At 50.8% G+C, this 20,031-nt stretch overlaps 1 protein-coding gene across 4 annotated transcripts; it reads left to right on the top strand.

Moving 5' to 3' along the window:
* Nucleotides 1–5,019: 5,019 nt before the first annotated feature.
* On the top strand, nucleotides 5,020–19,820 carry prkd1 (protein kinase D1). Of its 4 annotated transcripts, none has more exons than XR_003887649.1 (22): nucleotides 5,020–5,365; nucleotides 8,168–8,306; nucleotides 10,103–10,234; nucleotides 10,310–10,479; nucleotides 10,598–10,621; nucleotides 10,729–10,939; nucleotides 11,056–11,133; nucleotides 11,998–12,196; nucleotides 12,282–12,405; nucleotides 12,540–12,617; nucleotides 12,703–12,870; nucleotides 12,931–13,042; nucleotides 13,163–13,215; nucleotides 13,904–13,976; nucleotides 14,518–14,624; nucleotides 15,431–15,592; nucleotides 15,779–15,877; nucleotides 16,190–16,350; nucleotides 16,419–16,525; nucleotides 16,651–16,918; nucleotides 17,743–17,828; nucleotides 18,425–18,464. XR_003887649.1 is itself a non-coding variant. In XM_029833040.1 (22 exons), exons 1-22 carry the CDS (start codon nucleotides 5,150–5,152, stop codon nucleotides 18,653–18,655), a joined length of 2,904 nt encoding a protein of 967 aa, XP_029688900.1. In that variant the 5' UTR covers nucleotides 5,020–5,149; the 3' UTR covers nucleotides 18,656–19,820. The 4 variants fall into 4 exon arrangements, 3 of the variants coding, with proteins under 3 accessions (XP_029688900.1, XP_029688899.1, XP_029688901.1); XM_029833040.1 differs by having other exon boundaries at nucleotides 10,732–10,939; nucleotides 16,651–16,827; nucleotides 18,425–19,820; XM_029833039.1 differs by having other exon boundaries at nucleotides 16,651–16,827; nucleotides 18,425–19,820.
* The last annotated feature ends 211 nt before the right edge of the window (nucleotides 19,821–20,031 follow it).

Here is a 20,031-nt window from a genome sequence, read left to right as displayed (position 1 = left end):
CGTTGTCACCGCCGTGGTCACCATCGTGGTCACCGCCGTGGTCACCGCCGTGGTCACCATCGTGGTCACCATCGTGGTCACCGCCGTCGTCACCATCGTGGTCACCGTGGTCACCGCCGTGGTCACCACCGTGGTCACCGTGGTCACCGTCGTGGTCACCATCGTGGTCACCGCCGTGGTCACCATCGTGGTCACCATCGTTGTCACCGCCGTGGTCACCACCGTGGTCACCGTGGTCACCGCCGTGGTCACCGCCGTGGTCACCATCGTGGTCACCATCGTGGTCACCGCCGTGGTCACCGCCGTGGTCACCTTCGTGGTCACCATCGTTGTCACCGCTGTGGTCACCGCCGTGGTCACCGCCGTGGTCACCATCATGGTCACCACTGAGGACAGGAGGAACAGGAGCAGCAGCCTCGTTAGTGGGGAGAGTCAACGAGTCGAGGCCGCCGCAGGTTAACCTGCAGCCAGGAGACGTGGACCAGAGCAAGCTGCTGCAATTAAACACACACACACACACACGCACGCACACACACACACACACGCACACGCACGCACACACACACACATAATGAGGCTAGGTTTTACAGAATAATCGACATCAAGACTAAAGCTTAATTTGCTACATCACAGTTACCATTTAAGCCATTTTTAATACTAATACAGCTAATAACAACAATAATAATAATAATGTTTGTGTGTGTGTGTCTGTGTGTGTTCTTGTACATACTGAGTACCAATATTCTAGTTTATCTAGCAAAGTGAGGACATTTTTAGGAAATTAGGACATTGTGGTCGGGCCTCAGAACTTTAAATGACTATTTGAGGGTTTCTTCAGGGTTGAGGTTAGAAATGTGTTTAAATTAGGGTAAAGGTCAGGGTAAAGGTCAGGGTAAAGGTCAGAGTTAGGGGTTAGCTCTGGTGGTCGGGGTAAGGAGCTGGGTAATGTATTATGTCTAAGATGTCCCCACAACAACAGTAGTACCAGGATGTGTGTGTGGTGGGGGTGATGATGAGGACCAGTGGGACAGATAACAGTTATTAAGGCTCCCTATAGACTCTCTCTGTGTCTCACACACACACACGCACACACACACACACGCGCACACACACACACACATCTTAATTTACAGCTGGTAACTGTAAACTTGCCCATGTCCCTGTGGGCTCTATTAGGTGTGAGATGGGTCATGTACTGGTTTCCAACACACACACACACACACCCACACACGCACACACGCACGCACACACACACACACACACTGACAGAGACAATATTCATGCAAACATGAGGTAAGACGTGTTGACCACGTACTTGTCATGTAAACAACCCGGCGGCCGATGGGCCAACATGGTTCCATCACCGTGAAACAGGAAGTGAGGAAACAATAACGCAACGTTTCCGTCGACGTTCCGGACCGAGTGTGAGGGGACGTGGTCGCTTGGGCGCCGCCGCCAGGTGTCGCTACAGCTGCATCGTTAAGCTCAGCGCGTAATTGCGGCAACAAACAACCTCATTATCTGGCAGCTGCCGGCGGTGACACGCGCAGCAGTGGTCGTCATGACGACAAGGTCCCAGGAAAACATTAGAAAACAGATATATGAAGAATTCAAGTGGCGTCTGCGCTGCTCTGGTCATCCATCGCATTAGCTTTATTAGCCCCGGCGCTAACAGGTAGGAAACCCCGGATCAGTCACGCGACGCGCGACCTCAGCTGTCGAAAGTTGGCGGTGCGCGCGGACTTTTCGGGTTTTGTTGATTTTGGCGGGGAAGTTTTGGCGGTTTTTCACCCCCCCCCCCCCCCAAAAAAAAAAAAACGATGTGAAAAATCTTTTACGTTTTCCATTAGACAAAAGCGTGCGCACGCGCGTGCACGGGCTCTTACTCTCGTTTGAATTTGATCGTATCAGATTTGATGGGGGGTGGCGTTCCTCACCTGCCACTTTTAAAATAGATTAACGAGTCAGTAACAAAAGGCGTTCTCCTGAGGAACGTCGACTTTCTCACGACACATGTTCCTCGGAAACACGGAGGAATAAATTACCCAACAGCCTTTATTTAATCATGTCAGAGCGGCGGCGGCGGCGGTCGCAGCTTCACGGTGAAGAAGGTGACAGAATACAAATGATTTCACTTCATCTGCTGCTTATAGAAAAACCTCGGAGAACACAAACACGCTAGCTCAAATGTTCTCGCCTGAGGTAAAGGAGAAAATGATTTTGGCTCTTTGCGAATCGATGACGATGACCGACGACAACATCGTAGCTGCTGTTTTAGCTAATTCCGATGCTTCAGATATCAGCTAGCACAAATTCATGCCAGCGACCCAGTCGGGTTCTGTAATAATTGCTAAGATCTGTTAGCCTAACCTTGTGTCAATCAATTAACTTTGCTAAAGTTAGGTAATGCTAAGAAAGCTAACTGTTGTAGCCATATGACAATGAATGCAATGAATTCAATGCTACTGAAGTAACATTTCCAAAGATTCTAAAGATTTAGAGCTAGCATAATCTGAGCAAATCTAAGTGTTAGCTAGCGCGACATTAATGAAATAGAATCGTTTTAGTGATTTTGCACAGATTTGTCATGTGAGCACGTTTCCTTTGTCTCATTTTTAAATCAACCTGACGACTTCTGACATTTAATTGTTGGGGGGGCACCTTTCCAGACCTGTCACCTTTTTTGCGGTGCTGTTTTCATCTTTTTCTTCATCAACATCTGTCAGGAAATGAGAGCTGAACGCCGGCGGCTCAGCAGCAGGCGCCGACAATATTTACATACAGCTCACCGGGGAAACAGCCAGCACGGGGTGAGGGTGTCATCGTCACCCTGACGTTCACAACCTGCCCGCGTGTGTGTGCGCGTGTGTGTGTGTGTGTGTGTAAATGTAGCTGTCAGTCAATCAGTCAACCATTCAGTCTGTGTCCAACGTCTGAAAACGCTCCAAAAACGAGACGCGACCCGATGGTTCGGCCGTGTCGAGGCAGAACCCTCAGACGGACCCGGGGGGTTCTGATTGGCTGAGTTCTGAAGCTCTGAACAGTCCCGACATCGTCTCCGTGTGTTTGTGTCTCAGTTTTCCCTCCAACAATGTGACAGGAACGAAGGCAAACTGTTACTTGCTGCAGGCGTGACCCCGCGACCTGCAGGCTGACGCGCCGCCAAGCTCCAGCCTCCTCTCGTATTGTTGTACCTCGCCGCACGCCGCCGTCGGCAAACTTCGGTTCAAAACATTTCCACAACAACATACAACAAGTTTATGGAAGAGACGGCAGCTTTTTAGCACTTTAGCTGCATCTCGCCGTCCCACAGCGACAGGATTATCACCCGTGATGGCGGCGGCGGCGGCGGGGGGGGCTGGTGGGTGTCAAATCTGTCAGTTTGTTCATGTGTGTGTTCAGTTTCACTCATGCATGAGTGTGAATGAACGGTGTGTGTCGCTACAAAGCTGTGTGAACATGGGAGTGTGTGAAGTGCTGCAGAATGGAGGGAGCGCGGCGAGATTTTAATCAGATGAATTATTTAACAGCTTGTTGATGAGTTCTGAGGGGCTTCCATTCTTCTCCGCCGCTGTTTTCATTTCCACGGCGATTCGCTCGCACAAACACGCCGGTAAAGTAGGACAGCGCGCCGCTACCGTGGCTGAGCCAGGCTAGCCTGCCTCGTTAGCCTGTTAGCCGGCAATGGCGTTAGCCGCAGGGGCAGCTGGTCTTCTTCTGTGGTGAATCTTCATCAGGACGACAGAACAAAAGCTCAAATATGAGGTTAAATATAATAGCGTGTGTGTGTGTGTGTGTGTGTGTGTGTGTGTGTGTGTGTGTGTGTGAAAGTCACGCAGGTTAGCGGCCACAAACAGGAAGTGGACCCAAAAGCAGAACCCTTTCTCAAACCACAAGAACTCATGACTCCAGGTGAAACCGACTGTATCCATGGCAACAGAGGAGATGTTTCGGAGGAAGGTTTTTCCTGCCCGACTCTGGAGATCAGCGATCTGTGCTGGGAGCAGGATCACGCCGTTCGGCGTCCCGGCTGATCTGGCGGGCGATGAACCGCCAAGCGAGCGTTCACTTCGAACGTCGGGCTCGGGCTTATTTCTGGCGCCGCCCACAAGGGGCGCTGTGTCAGAGCAGATGCAGGAACGTCTCTGAATCATCGGCTTATAAATAAGACCGTCGGGGAGTGGGCGGGGCTACGGCAGCGTCAGACAGGAAGTGGCCTGACCTCAGACACCAGCGCTGAATTATGGTGGGATGTGGATCAGGTAATCCAGACTGCTCTTCATGTGCACACGCACACGCACACACACGCGCATGCATGTGGTCCATAAATAAGCACAGAAAGGAGATGATGGAGGTTGAGGCGTGGGAGGACTGACAGAAGTGTGTGTCATTGTGTTTACGCATGTGTCTCCTAGCAACCAACTCATTTCACTCTGTCCTGTGACTTTCATTCAACAGGTGTGTGTGTATGTGTGTGTGTTGTCTCTCTGACACGCGCGTGCACACGCGCCTCCCGTTGACGTGTTGCTGTCTCTGACGCAGCCTGACGCTGGCTCTGATTGGCTCGCCCGCAAACACACCTGAGCCAATCACGGGCGCGCGGACCTGACCTCGGGGAGACGCCGCAGACGCACGTCGGAGGGTCGGTGACGTCAGAGGCTCCTGGACAACTTTAAATGTAAAAGTTTATGGGGGGAAAAAAAAGAGGAACAGCTCATTTCTCAGGCAGACTTTGAGACTTTAACTCCGCTGTTCCGGTGATTGACAGATGGCGCCAGAGGCGGGACCACGTGACTCTGCAGGTTAATTAGAAAGAAGTGCGATCAGCTGCTGACCGCCTCCTCCCCGCGCCTCCTCCCCCCCGCAGGGCGCTGTTGACGCGCTCGGCTCCGTCCGCCGGAGTCCTCGCGGCTCTGCGGTCCCGTCACGCAGTCGTCATGCGTGTTCTCCCTCTCCGTTCCCCGCGCGTGTCCTCGCGCCTCAGCCGAGCCTCTTCCTCCGGGTTTTTCTGCACTTGATCAGTTGCGAAACTCCGCTGTCGGTGCCTTCTTCCCCCCGCGGAGGTGCGCGCGCGTGCGCCGCCGCGCCACCACAGACCCGCTGAAGTTCTGCTGCGGTTCCTGCGGGACTCCAACTCTCCGGGGACACGATGAGTGCGCCTCCGCTGATCCGCGCTCCCAGCCCGCTCCCGTTCTCTGGAGGGAGCAGCGGCGGGACCGGAGCAGGAGCAGGAGGAGCAGGAGGAGGAGGAGTGATCTCCTTCCACATCCAGATCGGCCTGAGCCGGGAGCCGGTGCTGCTGGACGCCGCGGAGCTCAGCCTGAGCCAGGTCCGGGAGGTGGCCTGCTCCATCGTGGACCAGAAGGTAACTGGGGCCGAAGTTTGAACCAGCAACTTTTTCCTAAATTTGAAATGTATAGATGATTGGACCAGAACAGGATCACGTTGACCGAACTCGGACGGGGGGGGGGGGGGATCCTGGATTATTATTTATTTATTTATTTATTTCTGACGTATGTGACGTCAGTGTCGCGCGGGTGCTGACCGGGGTGATCCTCCAAAGTTCTGAAGCTTTGCTTCCACTGAAACCTCAGCGATGCTCAGCGACAATAAGTTCCAACCAATCAAACAGCGTGGCAGCAGGAGGCGTAACCATGGTTACAGGGAGCTCTTAGCAGGCACAGCCCAAGCTAACAGTACTGACCGAGCTCAACACAGGAAGTGACACTGAGACAGAGATCTGCCGACGATGATCTGAAACTTCATCTGGTTTTTCATGACTGTCATGAGCCAGAGCGTGTGTGCACGTGCGTGTATGTGCACGTGCGCGAGTGCCAGAATAAGCAATCGGGAAGATGAAAGAGCCGTGCTCCAGGTGTCTATAGTAACGATGGTCATGTGATGTGTTTCATCTATAATTGTCTTTGATTTGGACCTTGTTCACATCAAAGGTTAGCATGTTGCAGGTTAGCATGTTGCAGGTTAGCATGTTGCAGGTTAGCATGTTGCAGGTTAGCATGTGGCAGGTTTCTAGTGGGTGAAGCTCAAGCTAATGATGTAAGAACTTCAGGAACATTAAGGTCAAAGCAGTGGTTACGGTGTTGCGGTTTATGTATCGTCATGAGTCCAATTCCTGTGTTCGAAGGTCAGAGGTCAACCCTGTCAGGGCCTTGACCCTTGGCGGCTGCCGCTGACGGACGCCGGTTTACGCTCTGTAGGCGGAGCCTCCGCCGGCACGTGAGAGCGGCGCCCTGCGGTGTGCTTCCTGCGTGCGAGCCAGCGTTCGTTCGTCAGAGCGGTGACTCACTGCGAGCGTCGGTTGTCCCGTCTTTGTTCGCTCTGCGGGGCTTCTCTTCTTCTCTGCTTCTTTTTCCTGCTCCACAGACAGAAACAACGTGACAGATGTCACACACACAATGTTCCTATGGTTGTGAGGCCAAATCTGCGTCTCTTGGACGTGGCGGCGTGTTTATCTGTCAGACACACTCTGGAATTATGGGAGATTAAATCGCGGAGAGTGGACGAAGCTCCTGAACGTCAGGAGAACTTCGGCCATCTTTTGCTGCAGCGCCGCCAGAAAAACTTCATGACTAAATAATCCAATATGGCTCCAATCTGACTTCCTGTTTGTGTTCCACTCTGACCTTTGACCCCGAAGGCCCGTCTCAACATATCTGACCTTTGTGTCAGGTCCACAGGTGTCAACCGTGCTGCTGCGGTCTCTCTCTCTCACTGACACACACACACACACACACACACACACACACACACTCGCTCTCTCTCTGTAACAGTAATAATACTAAAGCTGTGTTTTTCTGTCGCTTGTGGTTTCTCCCTGTTGCCTGGCAACTGATGATTATTGCAGCAGTGAAGTGTCCTTCTGAGGGCCATTATGTGAGACACACACACACACACACACACTGAATAAAGGAGCCCAGAACATGTTATTGTTCTCTTTCATCACATTTTCATCCCTTCACCTCGTCCCCCCAATATTTTTTTTTACATCAGTATATTCTGTTTCAAACCACCGTGTCGTGCGTACGTGCATCATCTGGAAACAGCCGATGACATGGATTCATCCGCCAGTGAAAATAGGTCCTGCAGTGACGTTCAGCTGGTCTGTTGCCAGGACGTCCGTGTCAAGAACACGTGTCGTGATGTTCTGCTGGATCGTAGCGAGCAGCCGAATCGCAGGAGAAACCACGTAAAATGAACCCCTCCTCTCCTCCTGCTCCGCTTCCACCCTCCAACCGCTTGGATCGTCTCCGGGTCATCAGAAAGTCCGATGGATGTTGGGTGTCTGGTGATTTTAGCTTTTCAGGCAGCTGATGTTCTTCCTCTGCTTATCTGGGTCGGGGGTCAGCTGTCATGGCCCCGCCCACCCAGCTGCCCGTCCAATCACAGACGTTCCAAAGTAACCCAAGTTCACTCATTCCTGCTGCTGATGGTGACCTTTGACCTCATCTACAGCCGCAACTGTTTAACCAATCGGCACGCTCAAAAACAGCACACACACACACACACACACACGCACACACATCCTTGTATAACTACCTGTGTGAGGACATAAAACATTCCCCAACTCTTCCACTGACCTTCATCTAAACCTAATTCTATCCTAAGTCTTAACCTTCAGTCCTTTTGAAGATGTGAGGACCTGCCAGAATGCCCTCACTTCCCAAAAATGTCCTCACTTTGCTAGTAGAATAAGTATTTAGGTACTCCGTGTGCAGCAAATAGAACACACACACAGTGATAGACATCACGCAGGCCTTGTTATAAGTGGCATCGTGTAACTGTTGTCATGGTGACAGGACTCTCATCCTAATGGGTTTTTTCCATAAGTGTCGGCCAGCATCACTGTTGCTGTGAGGACATTACCGTGGGTGCGTTTCAAGGACACGGAACGCCATCGGAACAAACGTGTGATTTCATCAAGTGCGTAAATTAGCTTCACTCTGTCTGAAGGTTTAATGTTTAGAAGCTTTTTCTGTCCTTCAAGCCTCCGTTCTCCGTTTACCACAAAGCCAACAGAGCCGCCACTTTACCGAAGATGATCGCGTTTGAGGACCTTCTGGCCCGATATCGTGTGTCCGGGTTGCGGAGCGTCGCCCCCTGCTGGCCACAGCGGCGTTGTGACCGTCCCTCCCCTGTGTTTCTGCAGATACCCGAGTGTGTGTTCTACGGAATGTACGACAAGATCCTGCTGTTCCGCCATGACCAGGCCTCTGAGAACGTCCTCCAGCTGCTGCGCTCAGCCTCTCAGATCCAGGAGGGAGACCTGGTGGAGGTCGTGTTGTCTGGTAACTGTCAATCACCACAACCACAGCAGACGCTCCCAAACTGAAGTTCTCGGGGAACGGGAACTGCAGATGTTTCCAGATGTTTCTGAGAAACGTCTGGCTGTCGTCCGCCTCGGGACTCAGCTGGTCACACCGCGCCATGCTAACTGCTAATAGGCTAACAGCTGCTGTTTAGATGCTTCCCGTCTGTCACCAATCAGCAGAGTGTGCGCGCGTGTGTGTGTGTGTTCACGTTGCATCTGTGATGGAAGTCAAAACAACGCAACAAAAAGGCAGAATTTAAGCAGCATCGGTTTCTACAGACGGCGTTTGAAGCTTTAGACGTTGAGTCGACAAAACAACGAAAACGTGATCGTGTCCAAAGTGAGATGAGGTCTGTTTGTGATCCTCATAACTTCTGACAGTAATCTGTCTGTAATGGAACAGCCATCAACGGCTATAGCAACCGTAACAACAACAACAACAACAACAACAGCAGCACCCAAATCCATCCTTCAGTGTTTCTGCTGCAGGTTGTTTTTGACTCCACTGATGAAACATCAATACACGAAATACAGGAAGACATCTTCTCTCTCTCTCTGTCTCACACACACACACACACACACACACACACACACACTCTCACATACTCTGCCCTAACCATCCCAAATTAACCCTCAACCTTAAAACCAAGTCTTAACCCTCAAACTGTCCATTGAAATAATGAGGACCAGCCAAAATGTCCTCACTTTACTAGTAGAATGAGGATTTTTGGGACACAAGTACAAGAACACACACACACACAGACTAGCTGGTGACTAAAGAGCCAGCTAGCGCTACTTAATGCTGCTAATTCGCATACAAACAGACATTTAGATTTATATGAAGACTACCTAGAAACACACACACACACACACACACACTGTTTTTCTGAAGCATGTAATAACAGTTCAGGAACACGTTCACACTTCCAAACGTGTGCTGGCCCTCTAAACAAAAGCCATAAACAATAATTTGAATAAATGGAGGTAATTTCCTGCAGCAGAATGTCTAATCAGAGACTCTTTCTGCTGGAGGACCACCGGACGAGTGTGTGTTTGTGGGGGGAGAAAAAAAACCCGCTAAAAGGCAAGACACACTCGCAGTCGCACGCTGGGAGAAAGAGGGAAAATGATGGAGATATCGGAAAGCGGCGATGAGCCTCGCCAAGCCTGCTGGCCGAGCAGACGCACACTCGGTCCATCTGCACCCGCTAAGAGCCTCTCCAACCTCCCAAACATTTACAAAATACCCGCTAACGACCCGTTCATTACTGTTCCGCACCGCCGCCGTGTTTACCGTCTCCTCTGCTGCTTTATTCCATTCAATAAATCCCATTTTCACACTGTCGGCGTCTCCGCTAACGAGCCGCGCAGCCGGAAGTTCCCCCGTCTCGGGCTCCAGGAGAAGCGCTCCGGCTCACTGGAAACTTTGGGTTTGTCCCAGTACTTCCAGTCAGAGTAAAGATGTCAAAGAAATTAAGAAAAAAAAAACCAGTCTGCAGATCCTGAACCAGTCTGTCACGGGAGGCAGAACGTTGAAACTCAGGAGTCTAGGAGGGAGGGTGACCCGGAGAGGTGGGTTCACCAGCAGGAGGTCCCAGTCCGGTCCCGGCTGGAGCAGGAAGGACGCGTCCTGGCTGGATTTAAAGAGTCGCACCATAACATTTGTGCAATAATGGGAGACCTGGTAATGTGGGGGGCCGGTCCAGCCCAGCAGGGGGTAACAGGTGACGGCTGCTGACGGGTGACTCGGCTCTGATGGCGTCTCTCCCGCAGCTTCGGCCACCGTGGAGGACTTCCAGATCCGTCCGCACTGTCTCTTCGTCCACTCGTACCGCGCTCCCGCCTTTTGCGACCACTGCGGCGAGATGCTGTGGGGGCTCGTACGCCAGGGGCTCAAGTGTGAAGGTGAGACGATGTTTTTAGGTGTCCTGACGGACGCCTGAGGCTCTCGTCACATCCTGTTTCCTGTTTCCTGTCCAGGCTGCGGCCTGAACTATCACAAGCGCTGCGCCTTTAAGATCCCCAACAACTGCAGTGGCGTGAGGCGGCGCCGCTCGTCCAACGTCTCGCTAACGGGGGGGCTGGTCAACTTTGGCCGTCCGCTCTCTGCTGAGCCCTCCCCCCCCCACTACACTGATGAGGCGCTACTGGTCAGTAAAGTCGTGTGTGTGTTTGAATGTTCTCAGTGGAGGCTAATGCTAACGGTGTAGCTCCAGAAGGTCTGGATTTAATCCCGAGATGTTAGTAACCTCTGTCTTTCCTCTCCAGTCACCAGTCTCTCCCAACATGGAGGTACGTGTTACCAGCAATGTTTCACTAAAAACTACGTTAAAAAACGTCAATTTTCACTGATCAATTTTACTGGGGCCGGTTTGACATCGTTTGACTCATGCACACAGCAGAAAAGCCAGTTAGATTACTTCCCCGGGAGGGAGCGGCGCTCCAGCTCCCAGTCCTACATCGGTCGCCCCATCGAGCTCGACAAGCTGTTGCTGTCAAAGGTCAAAGTTCCTCACACGTTCCTGATCCACTCGTACACCCGACCCACCGTCTGCCAGCACTGCAAGAAGCTGCTCAAAGGCCTCTTCAGACAGGGGCTGCAGTGTAAAGGTGGGCGTCACCCCAGGGGCGGGGCTTAGCATATATGGGAAGTGGATCAGCTGTCAGAATGTTTAAAGTAAGTGTGTGTGCGTGTGTGTGTGTGTGTTTGCTCTTTTCCTCCTCAGACTGTAAATTTAACTGTCATAAACGATGTGCTGCCAAAGTGCCAAACAACTGCCTGGGAGAAGTTTCCAGGAACGGAGGCACGTTTGGCCACACACACACCTGAAACACACACACCTGAAACACACACACCTGAAACACACACAGCTGAAACACACACACCTGAAACACACACAGCTGAAACACACACACACCTGAAACACACACACCTGTAAAACACACACACCTGAAACACACACACCTGTAAAACACACACACACCTGAAACACACACACACCTGAAACACACACACCTGAAACACACACAGCTGAAACACACACACCTGAAACACACACAGCTGAAACACACACACACCTGAAACACACACACCTGTAAAACACACACACCTGAAACACACACACCTGTAAAACACACACACACCTGAAACACACACACCTGAAACACACACACCTGAAACACACACACCTGTAAAACACACAGACCTGAAACACACACCTGAAACACACACACCTGAAACACACACACCTGTAAAACACACACACACCTGAAACACACACACCTGAAACACACACACCTGAAACACACACAGCTGAAACACACACAGCTGAAACAAACACACCTGAAACACACACACTTGAAACACACACTTGAAACACACACAGCTGAAACACACAGCTGAAACACACACACCTGAAACACACACAGCTGAAACACACACACCTGAAACACACACACCTGAAACACACACAGCTGAAACACACACAGCTGAAACACACACACCTGAAACACACACACCTGTAAAACACACACACCTGAAACACACACACCTGAAACACACACACCTGTAAAACACTCACCTGAAACACACACACCTGAAACACACCCACCTGTAAAACACACCCACCTGTAAAACACACACGCTCACGCTGTCTTGGCTTCACCAGAACTCCTGAGTCCAGGTGCCGACTCAGACGTTGTCGTGGAGGGTTGCCTTGACGACCATGACGTGGACAGAGGCGACGGTCTGTTGGACGACATGGACGAGGCGCTCCTGACGGACGGGGGCCTGCTGCTGGAGGCGGGGCCGAGTGACCTCTGTGACCTGCACGACCCGGACGCGGACGAGTCCAACCGAGCCATCAGGTGAGCAGACGCGCACGCTCGGACATGCGCACGTGCATAAACGCGTGCACGTGACAGAGCCTGGTTCCCCCCCCCCCCCCCCCAGCCCGTCCACCAGTAACAACATCCCCCTGATGCGAGTGGTTCAGTCCGTCAAACATACCAAGAGGAAGAGCAGCAACGTGATGAAGGAGGGCTGGATGGTCCACTACACCAGCAAGGACACTCTGGTACCTTCATGCTCACACACACACACACACACACACGTGACATGTGACTGACAGGTGTGTCCAGGTGTGTCCCGCCTTGGCGGAAAGGTTTTAACGGAGGGTTGAAAACTCGCCCTCACTTTTCTTCCTTTCAGAGGAAACGACACTACTGGAGGTTGGACAGTAAATGCATCACGCTGTTTCACAACGACACGGGAAGTAAATACTATAAGGTGAGGCGGTGTCTTCTTCTGTGGTGTCTCGTTAAAAGTCCGTCTGTGGGCGGGTGAGGACCGAAGCGCTGGTGTGTTCCCGCAGGAGATCCCTCTGTCTGAGATCCTGTCCCTGGAACCGGCCCAGACCTTCTCTCTGCTGTCGGACGGCGCCAACCCTCACTGCTTCGAGATCACCACGGCCTCGCTGGTTTACTTCGTGGGCGAGGCGCTGCCCAGAGCCGACTCGGCGTTGGCGGGCAGCAGCGTTCTGGTGAGCGAGCGGCAGTTTCGGGGTGGTTGAGTCCCCCTGTGACCCCCTGATGTGTCGCAGGTCAGCGGGGTCGGCCAGGATGTGGCTCGGATGTGGGAGATGGCCATCCAGCACGCGCTGATGCCCGCCGTGTCCACGGGGGTGTCCAACAGCTCGCACTGCAGCGGACACAGTAAGAGCGCTCGGACGCCGCCTCGAGGCCGCAGACACGTGGCGCGACCTTTGACCTTTTTAACCTGCGGCGTTTGAATGAGTCTCTCCAACTCTGACGGTGTTTGTGTGTTGTCAACAGAAGAAGTTTCCATCAGTATTTCTGTGTCCAATTGCCAGATTCAAGAGAACGTGGTGAGACAACACACACACACACACACACACACACACACACACTCGCTCATTTTGTGGTGATGTCACCGTTTTCACTTCATCAAACATTAATATTTCCTCAAATGTGGCCACGGCTCCACCTCTCTGTCTCAAAGGTGAACATGCCTCTAACGGAGATTACTGTGATTACTCACTCAGCCAAATGGTTTCCATGACGATGGCTGTAATTAAGCAGCGAGCTTGGAGACGAGGATTTTAATATTGTATTTCTGCTCCTGTCTCTCCTCAAGGTGTGATATTAGGCTGTCAGCTAGCGGCTGAAAGGCGAGACGGGAAGAGCAGACAATATTTAACAGCTGTGGTGTCAAAGCGGTGGCAGATCATGTGACATCAAAGAGTTTGCGTTCCTCTGAGAACCGCCAGGTGGTGATCCGTCGCTGGTCATCAAAGCTGGTTCTCTTTGTTAGCCCAACATTTTCAAAATCAGACTTGGCTCTTGGCCACCTCGGCTTCTTCAGGTAGCTACGTCAGGTTAGCTAACAAACGATCGTGTCAGTCATGTCAGTAGCGGCCTTCACCCTCTTTACGGAGGATTCCTGATGGTTCCAACAGAAATGGGACAAAACCAGTAAGGTGAAGAATGGAAGGTCATGTGACCGCCCCCTGCTGGGTCTCCATTGTTGATTCGATGTCTGTGTTTGTTTGTCAGGATGTAAACTCTGTGTACCAGATCTTCCCCGATGAGGTTCTTGGATCAGGACAGTTTGGCATCGTCTATGGAGGTAAAAGGTTCTAACAGAGAACGTTGGAACAACTGGATGAGTGGATGGATGGATGAGTGGATGGATGGATGGATGAGTAGATGGATGAGTGGATGGATGGATGGATGGATGAGTAGATGGATGAGTGGATGGATGAGTGGGTGGGTGGATGAGTGGATGGGTGGATGGATGAGTGGATGGATGGATGGATGGATGGGTGGATGAGTGGATGGATGGATGGATGAATGATGGATGGATGATGGATGGATGATGGGTGGATGGATGGATGGATGAGTGGATGGGTGGGTGGATGGATGAGTGGATGGATGGGTGGGTGGATGGATGGATGGATGGATGAGTGGATGGATGGATGATGGATGGATGGATGAGTGGATGGGTGGGTGGATGGATGAGTGGATGGATGGGTGGGTGGATGGATGGATGGATGGATGGGTGGGTGGATGGATGGATGGATGGGTGGGTGGATGGATGGATGGATGAGTGGGTGGATGGATGGTGGAGTTCCAGTCCTGGACTGGCATCACTCAGTTGTGTGATGCAGGTAAACACAGGAAATCTGGTCGAGACGTCGCCATTAAAATCATCGATAAACTGCGTTTCCCAACCAAGCAGGAGAGTCAGCTGCGCAACGAGGTGGCTATACTGCAGGTACACACACACACACACACACGCTAACCTAACCCTGGTCCTGACCTAAACCCAATTCTAACCCCCAAACATTCCTTCAAAGTTGCTTGAACCAGCCAAAATGTCCTCACTTTGCTAGAAGAATCAGTGTTTTGGAACTCAATATGTCAATGACAAGAAGAGACACACACACACACAGTTTAGTTCAACGGTGTGACGTCCTGTTGTGAAGGAACATTAATTACCATGGTAACCCTGTGTGGGTGTGACATCATCGTCCCACTGCTGCTCCACACCTGCAGAACTGTTCACTTCCTGTTCAGACATCGGTATTTAACACACACGTGTGATTTTGATGACTGTCAGAACCTGCAGGAGAACACATTTATGATGCGCATCAGCATCTTCATCTCTGCCACTTCCAGCTCTGCCTCCTCAGTGTCTCTGAGCCAAACATCATGGCTGCTCTCACCTCCATCTTCTACACCAGGGCTGCCCAAATCCAGTCCTCGAGGGCCGGGGGCGTCCTCCACCTGGTAGGACAGAAAGGCCAGCTGAGAAAACGCTGACCGGGCTGGATTTGGACATCCTGTCCTTCACCTTCAGTCTTGCTGACCCTTTTCTAGATCCACCTTCTTCACCTCTTTCCCTCTAACCTCACAGTTCCATCCAGGTTCCATCCTGGTTGACTCCCCAAACCTTTTCAATGCTAGCAAGACCAACCATCTTCACTTAGCTTTTGGACCAGATTGCAGCCTCGGAAGCTTTGATGATTACCTACGACTTGTGTAAGCTTATTTTTTGATGATTCTTCATCCTTTGGACAGAGTTTGCATCATCCCGGCGTTGTCAACCTGGACTGCATGTTTGAGACCCCAGAGAGGGTGTTTGTGGTGATGGAGAAGCTGCACGGAGACATGCTGGAGATGATCCTGTCCAGCGAGAAAGGCCGACTTCCTGAGAGGATCACCAAGTTTCTGGTCACGCAGGTCCTTCCCACATTAATAAGAACCATGTTGAAGAACCATTGGCACATTTATTAATTAGAAGAACCTCAAATCATGTCTGCTGTGAATGTTCTCATAGTTTGTTCTAGTCCAACACAAATGAAAACGATTCTGAAGATAGAATCAGGACTACTGCCACCCTGTGGTGGCTTTGTGCTCTGCCATCAGATCCTGGTAGCTCTGCGTCACCTTCACTTCAAGAACATCGTCCACTGTGACCTAAAACCCGAGAACGTCCTGCTGGCTTCTGCAGACTCATTTCCTCAGGTGACTTTTAAATTTGCCTCGTCAGAATGATCCCGTCAAAGCTGAGGTTCAAGGTCCTGAGTCATTTTGGGATCAGGGTCTAGGTTCTCGGGTGGGGGGGGGCAGGTTCTGGGCTCAGGTTCCAGAGCCTCCGCGGCCGATCTCCTGATTGGTCAGCGGATATTTTTGGAATTTGTTACGGACATGAGAATCTTTTTAACCAAATTTGATTTTTAACCTCAGAATTGATCATTTCAGTCAAATCTTTCTCAGCTTTTTTCCCCTCTGACATCTAATTTCGTCCTGAACTTTAACCTTCGTCCTGATCATCAGGTCAAACTCTGTGACTTTGGATTTGCTCGGATCATCGGGGAAAAGTCCTTCAGGCGTTCCGTGGTTGGCACGCCGGCGTATCTTGCTCCCGAGGTTCTGAGAAACAAAGGCTACAACCGCTCGTTGGACATGTGGTCTGTGGGCGTCATCATCTACGTCAGGTTGGAGCTCGAGTCTCGTGTCTTTGTTCAGCTCGTCTGTCGTCCTTATTACATTTGTGTGTCCACAGTCTCAGCGGAACGTTCCCCTTCAATGAAGACGAAGACATCAACGATCAGATCCAGAACGCTGCCTTCATGTACCCTCCTCATCCCTGGAAGAAGATCTCGCCAGAAGGTAAATTTTTGGATGTTCTGTCCCAGTGATCCCAGTGAAAGTTACCCAGTTGGGCCACCTTAGATCTGCTCAGGCACAGTCCTGTAGGTAGTGAGGCTTCTCTGTCCTGATGTCCATGCCTCCAGTTTGGTGTCATAGGGGAGCATGTGGGCAGGGGTCCGGGAGCAGAGGTCTAGGGACACCCATCCAGGGACAAATGTCAAAGCTCCAGAAACAAAGGTCCAGGGGCAGAGGTCCAGGGTCAACGGCCGAGGAGCAGAGATCATGGGACAGAGGTCCAGAGACGACAGCCAGGGACAAAGGTTCATGTGAATGAGACTTCCTGTTCCAAATCTTAGAGCTCCGACATCTGTGAAGAGCTCTGTGGAAACGATGTCAGCAGGCGGTAAGACGGTAAGTCTGTCAGCCTCCGAACCAGCCAGAATCAGGGCGGCCCGCTCTCACGGGTGATCACGAGACGAGATGATCAATAATCAATCAGAGTTGAATCACTCGTCAGGGATCGCCGTCGTGTCTGCTTAAAACCGCAGAGTGAAGGTAAAATCATCCATAACTCTAAATGTCTGCTGGGTCGGTTTCTATGGCAACAGACAGAAATAAGGCGAGCGTCACCTGCAGAGCTTCCTCTCACCTTCCTGTCCTTCGGTTGACTCACGCTGCTTTCAGGGTTTTCTATAAATGCGTCTATCTGACTCACTCTTCCTCCTCCTCCTCGTCTTCCTCTACTGGACCTCGGAACGTTTCCTGCGCCTCCACGAGGAGAAACTTTGGCTGAGGCCAGACTTCAGAGTTCACGTCCAATTTTTGCAGTCGCCACTGTCATCGCGTCTCCGACAGCTCTGGCCGGTAGCAGCAGTGTCCACGTTAGAAGCTAACCGCTAATGAGCGCTTTTGACCACTTGTGCAGAGCCGACGTGGAGGTCATGTGACTGCTGTGAGAAACAGGAAATGAGAGGGGAGGGAGCATTAGCGGCGTAGCAGCGATGGTGTGATTGAGACGTATTCATGTGCTCCTTCATTCATGTGTATAATGCTGAGTGATGGGGGCCCCCGTTGATCTGAGGGGCCCCGGGCCTCCAGAGCTGTTCAGACTGCTGACCCATGAAGAAATGTTAACATCATGTTAGCTTTGCTCATTAACCCCGACTGGCCCCTCTCTTCGGGAGGGGGGGGGGGGCGACCCTGGTTTTACCTCCGTCTGTTCTTCTCCATCGCAGCGATCGACCTGATCAACAACCTGCTGCAGGTGAAGATGAGGAAGAGGTACAGCGTGGACAAGACGCTGAGCCACCCGTGGCTCCAGGTAGCAGCACCGACGCAGCACCGACGCAACACCGACACACGTGAAAACACACACCGCCGATTCCTGCAGGTCAGGCAAATGTTGACCTCTGACCTCACCACACGTTAAAGGAAGTAGAGAAGATCCTGGACCGCCCGGAGAGTCTTTACAGATTCACTACTGATCATTTGGAATCACAATAGTCCAGAAGAGGTGAAAGCAGTTGGGTCCAGCAGAACCTCGTCCTGGTGTTCTGTGGAAACCTCAGCTCTTTCAGGACTTCAGGTCCTTCCAACACGGGTGAAGGTTCCTCCATTCGTTCATCGGGAGTTTAACAATGGAGAGAATATCCACCAATCTGCTGTTTTCTAACCAAGTTGGCAAAGATGACTACAAATATCTCTGTTCCAAACAGGGAACCATGTGGGACTCCGTCACCAACTTTAATGCAAATTGAGGAGATGTGAACACTCGCAAACCATTAACAACCTCGTGACTGTTTCCATGGCAACTGCGTATTTGCCAAGAAGCAGGGAGATTATTGTTTCTTTGTCATGTGTAAAGAAGCCACAAAAGTAATGATTGACAGGAGGGGGCGGGTTTGTTTTCCTCACCAGGACTACCAGATGTGGCTGGACCTGAGGAACCTGGAGACCCGAATGAACGAGCGCTACATCACCCACGAGAGCGATGACCTGCGCTGGCAGCACCACGCTGAGCTGAGCGGGCTCGACTACCCGCTGCACCTCGCCAACAGTCCGCTCTGCAACAGCAGGCGAGGGGCGGAGTTTTACCAAGAGCAGGAGGAGGAGCTTGAGACCCTGAGCGAGAGGATCAGTGATCTATGACGGGGAAGATCTGAAGCCCCCACGAACAACAGCATTAAACCTGAGGCTAAACTAAAGTGTCTTTTTGATATACGATCCTTGTGATACGATAATGATGATGTCATCACGATGTGTTCTGTAAAAATCGTAATGTGATGGTTTGTTTGTTCTGACTGAAATGGATCCAGATTTAACTTGTTATATATCATATCTTCGGTCTTTATTGTCGCACCAGAATCGTCTGGGACAAACTGGACCGTGAATAAACCAAGATTATTGGTTATTGTCACGCGTCAGGTGATCTCAGGCTTCTTTGATCTTTGTTGAGTTTGTCATCGGGTCTCCTCAGATCTTCATGTTCTGTCTTCGTGTTCACAAATCTGATGTCAGAAACAATTTGACCCTCGATCAGTGTCGGGTGCTGAGACTTCGGGAAGATTTGGGGGTGAAAACAGTTCAAATCGCCCCTCAAACCAAATATGCGACACATATTTTAGCTTAATGTCAAACGAGTGAATGATTTGAATGCTTTTCCGATGGTTTTGATTCATTTAAAATTGCTTTTCAATCACTTGAAATTTACTGCAATCACATGAATAACAATGTTCTGTCGCCTCTTGTAGTGACAGTGTTCCCATTTTGTATGATGTTAGCTAATGCTAGCTACCACACTGAAAGAAACAGTTGTTTTAATTATAAAATGGCACTTTTTCTGGCCACGCTGGCCTTTCTGATTGATTTTTTGGCAACTGGATTTGATTGATACTAATTGGTCACAACTGGTCATTGACTGGCACAGCTACAGTACAGCTTTGACTCCTCCCCCTTTGATCACCTAGCAGGTGATGATAGGAAAGTATATGAAAATCATCTCTGTTCTGATTTTGATTAGTTTGGTCTTTTTTTAACCACAGATCCACATCAGGGAGGTTTTTCTCCTCCAGCCAAAAGATTAAAAACTATTCTTGCATCTGCGAGTAACGTGGAATAGCTCAGATTTCAGTAAAACAGAAGAAATTAAAATTCCAAGCAGTTAATGTAGGATTTCCTGTTTTTAGCTTGGGTCTGTGTCCCTAAATGCGTTTTTCTTATGATCTGAAACAACATCAGCGTGCTCACATTCTGCAGAAGCTGTGACAGTGTCTCACATTTTTCTGATCCATATTTAAATAAATCGGTTCTAAAATTGAGCGGTGGAGACTTGTCCATTCTTGAGAGGTTAGCAAATGTGCTACAGCATAGCATTGCTGCAGTTTGGTAAATTGTTTTAATGGATTAGAATACATTTTTACATTTGGTCAGCCAGCAGCAACTACTGCTTATTTATTGAAAATACACACACAGGTATTTATTAATGTAAAATACATGCATTTACGGTTTATTCCTTTTGACTAAAC

The sequence above is a fragment of the Takifugu rubripes genome, chromosome 2 (assembly GCF_901000725.2).
Source record: "Takifugu rubripes chromosome 2, fTakRub1.2, whole genome shotgun sequence".
NCBI lineage: Eukaryota > Metazoa > Chordata > Actinopteri > Tetraodontiformes > Tetraodontidae > Takifugu > Takifugu rubripes.
This window is presented reverse-complemented; position numbering and strand designations above follow the sequence as displayed.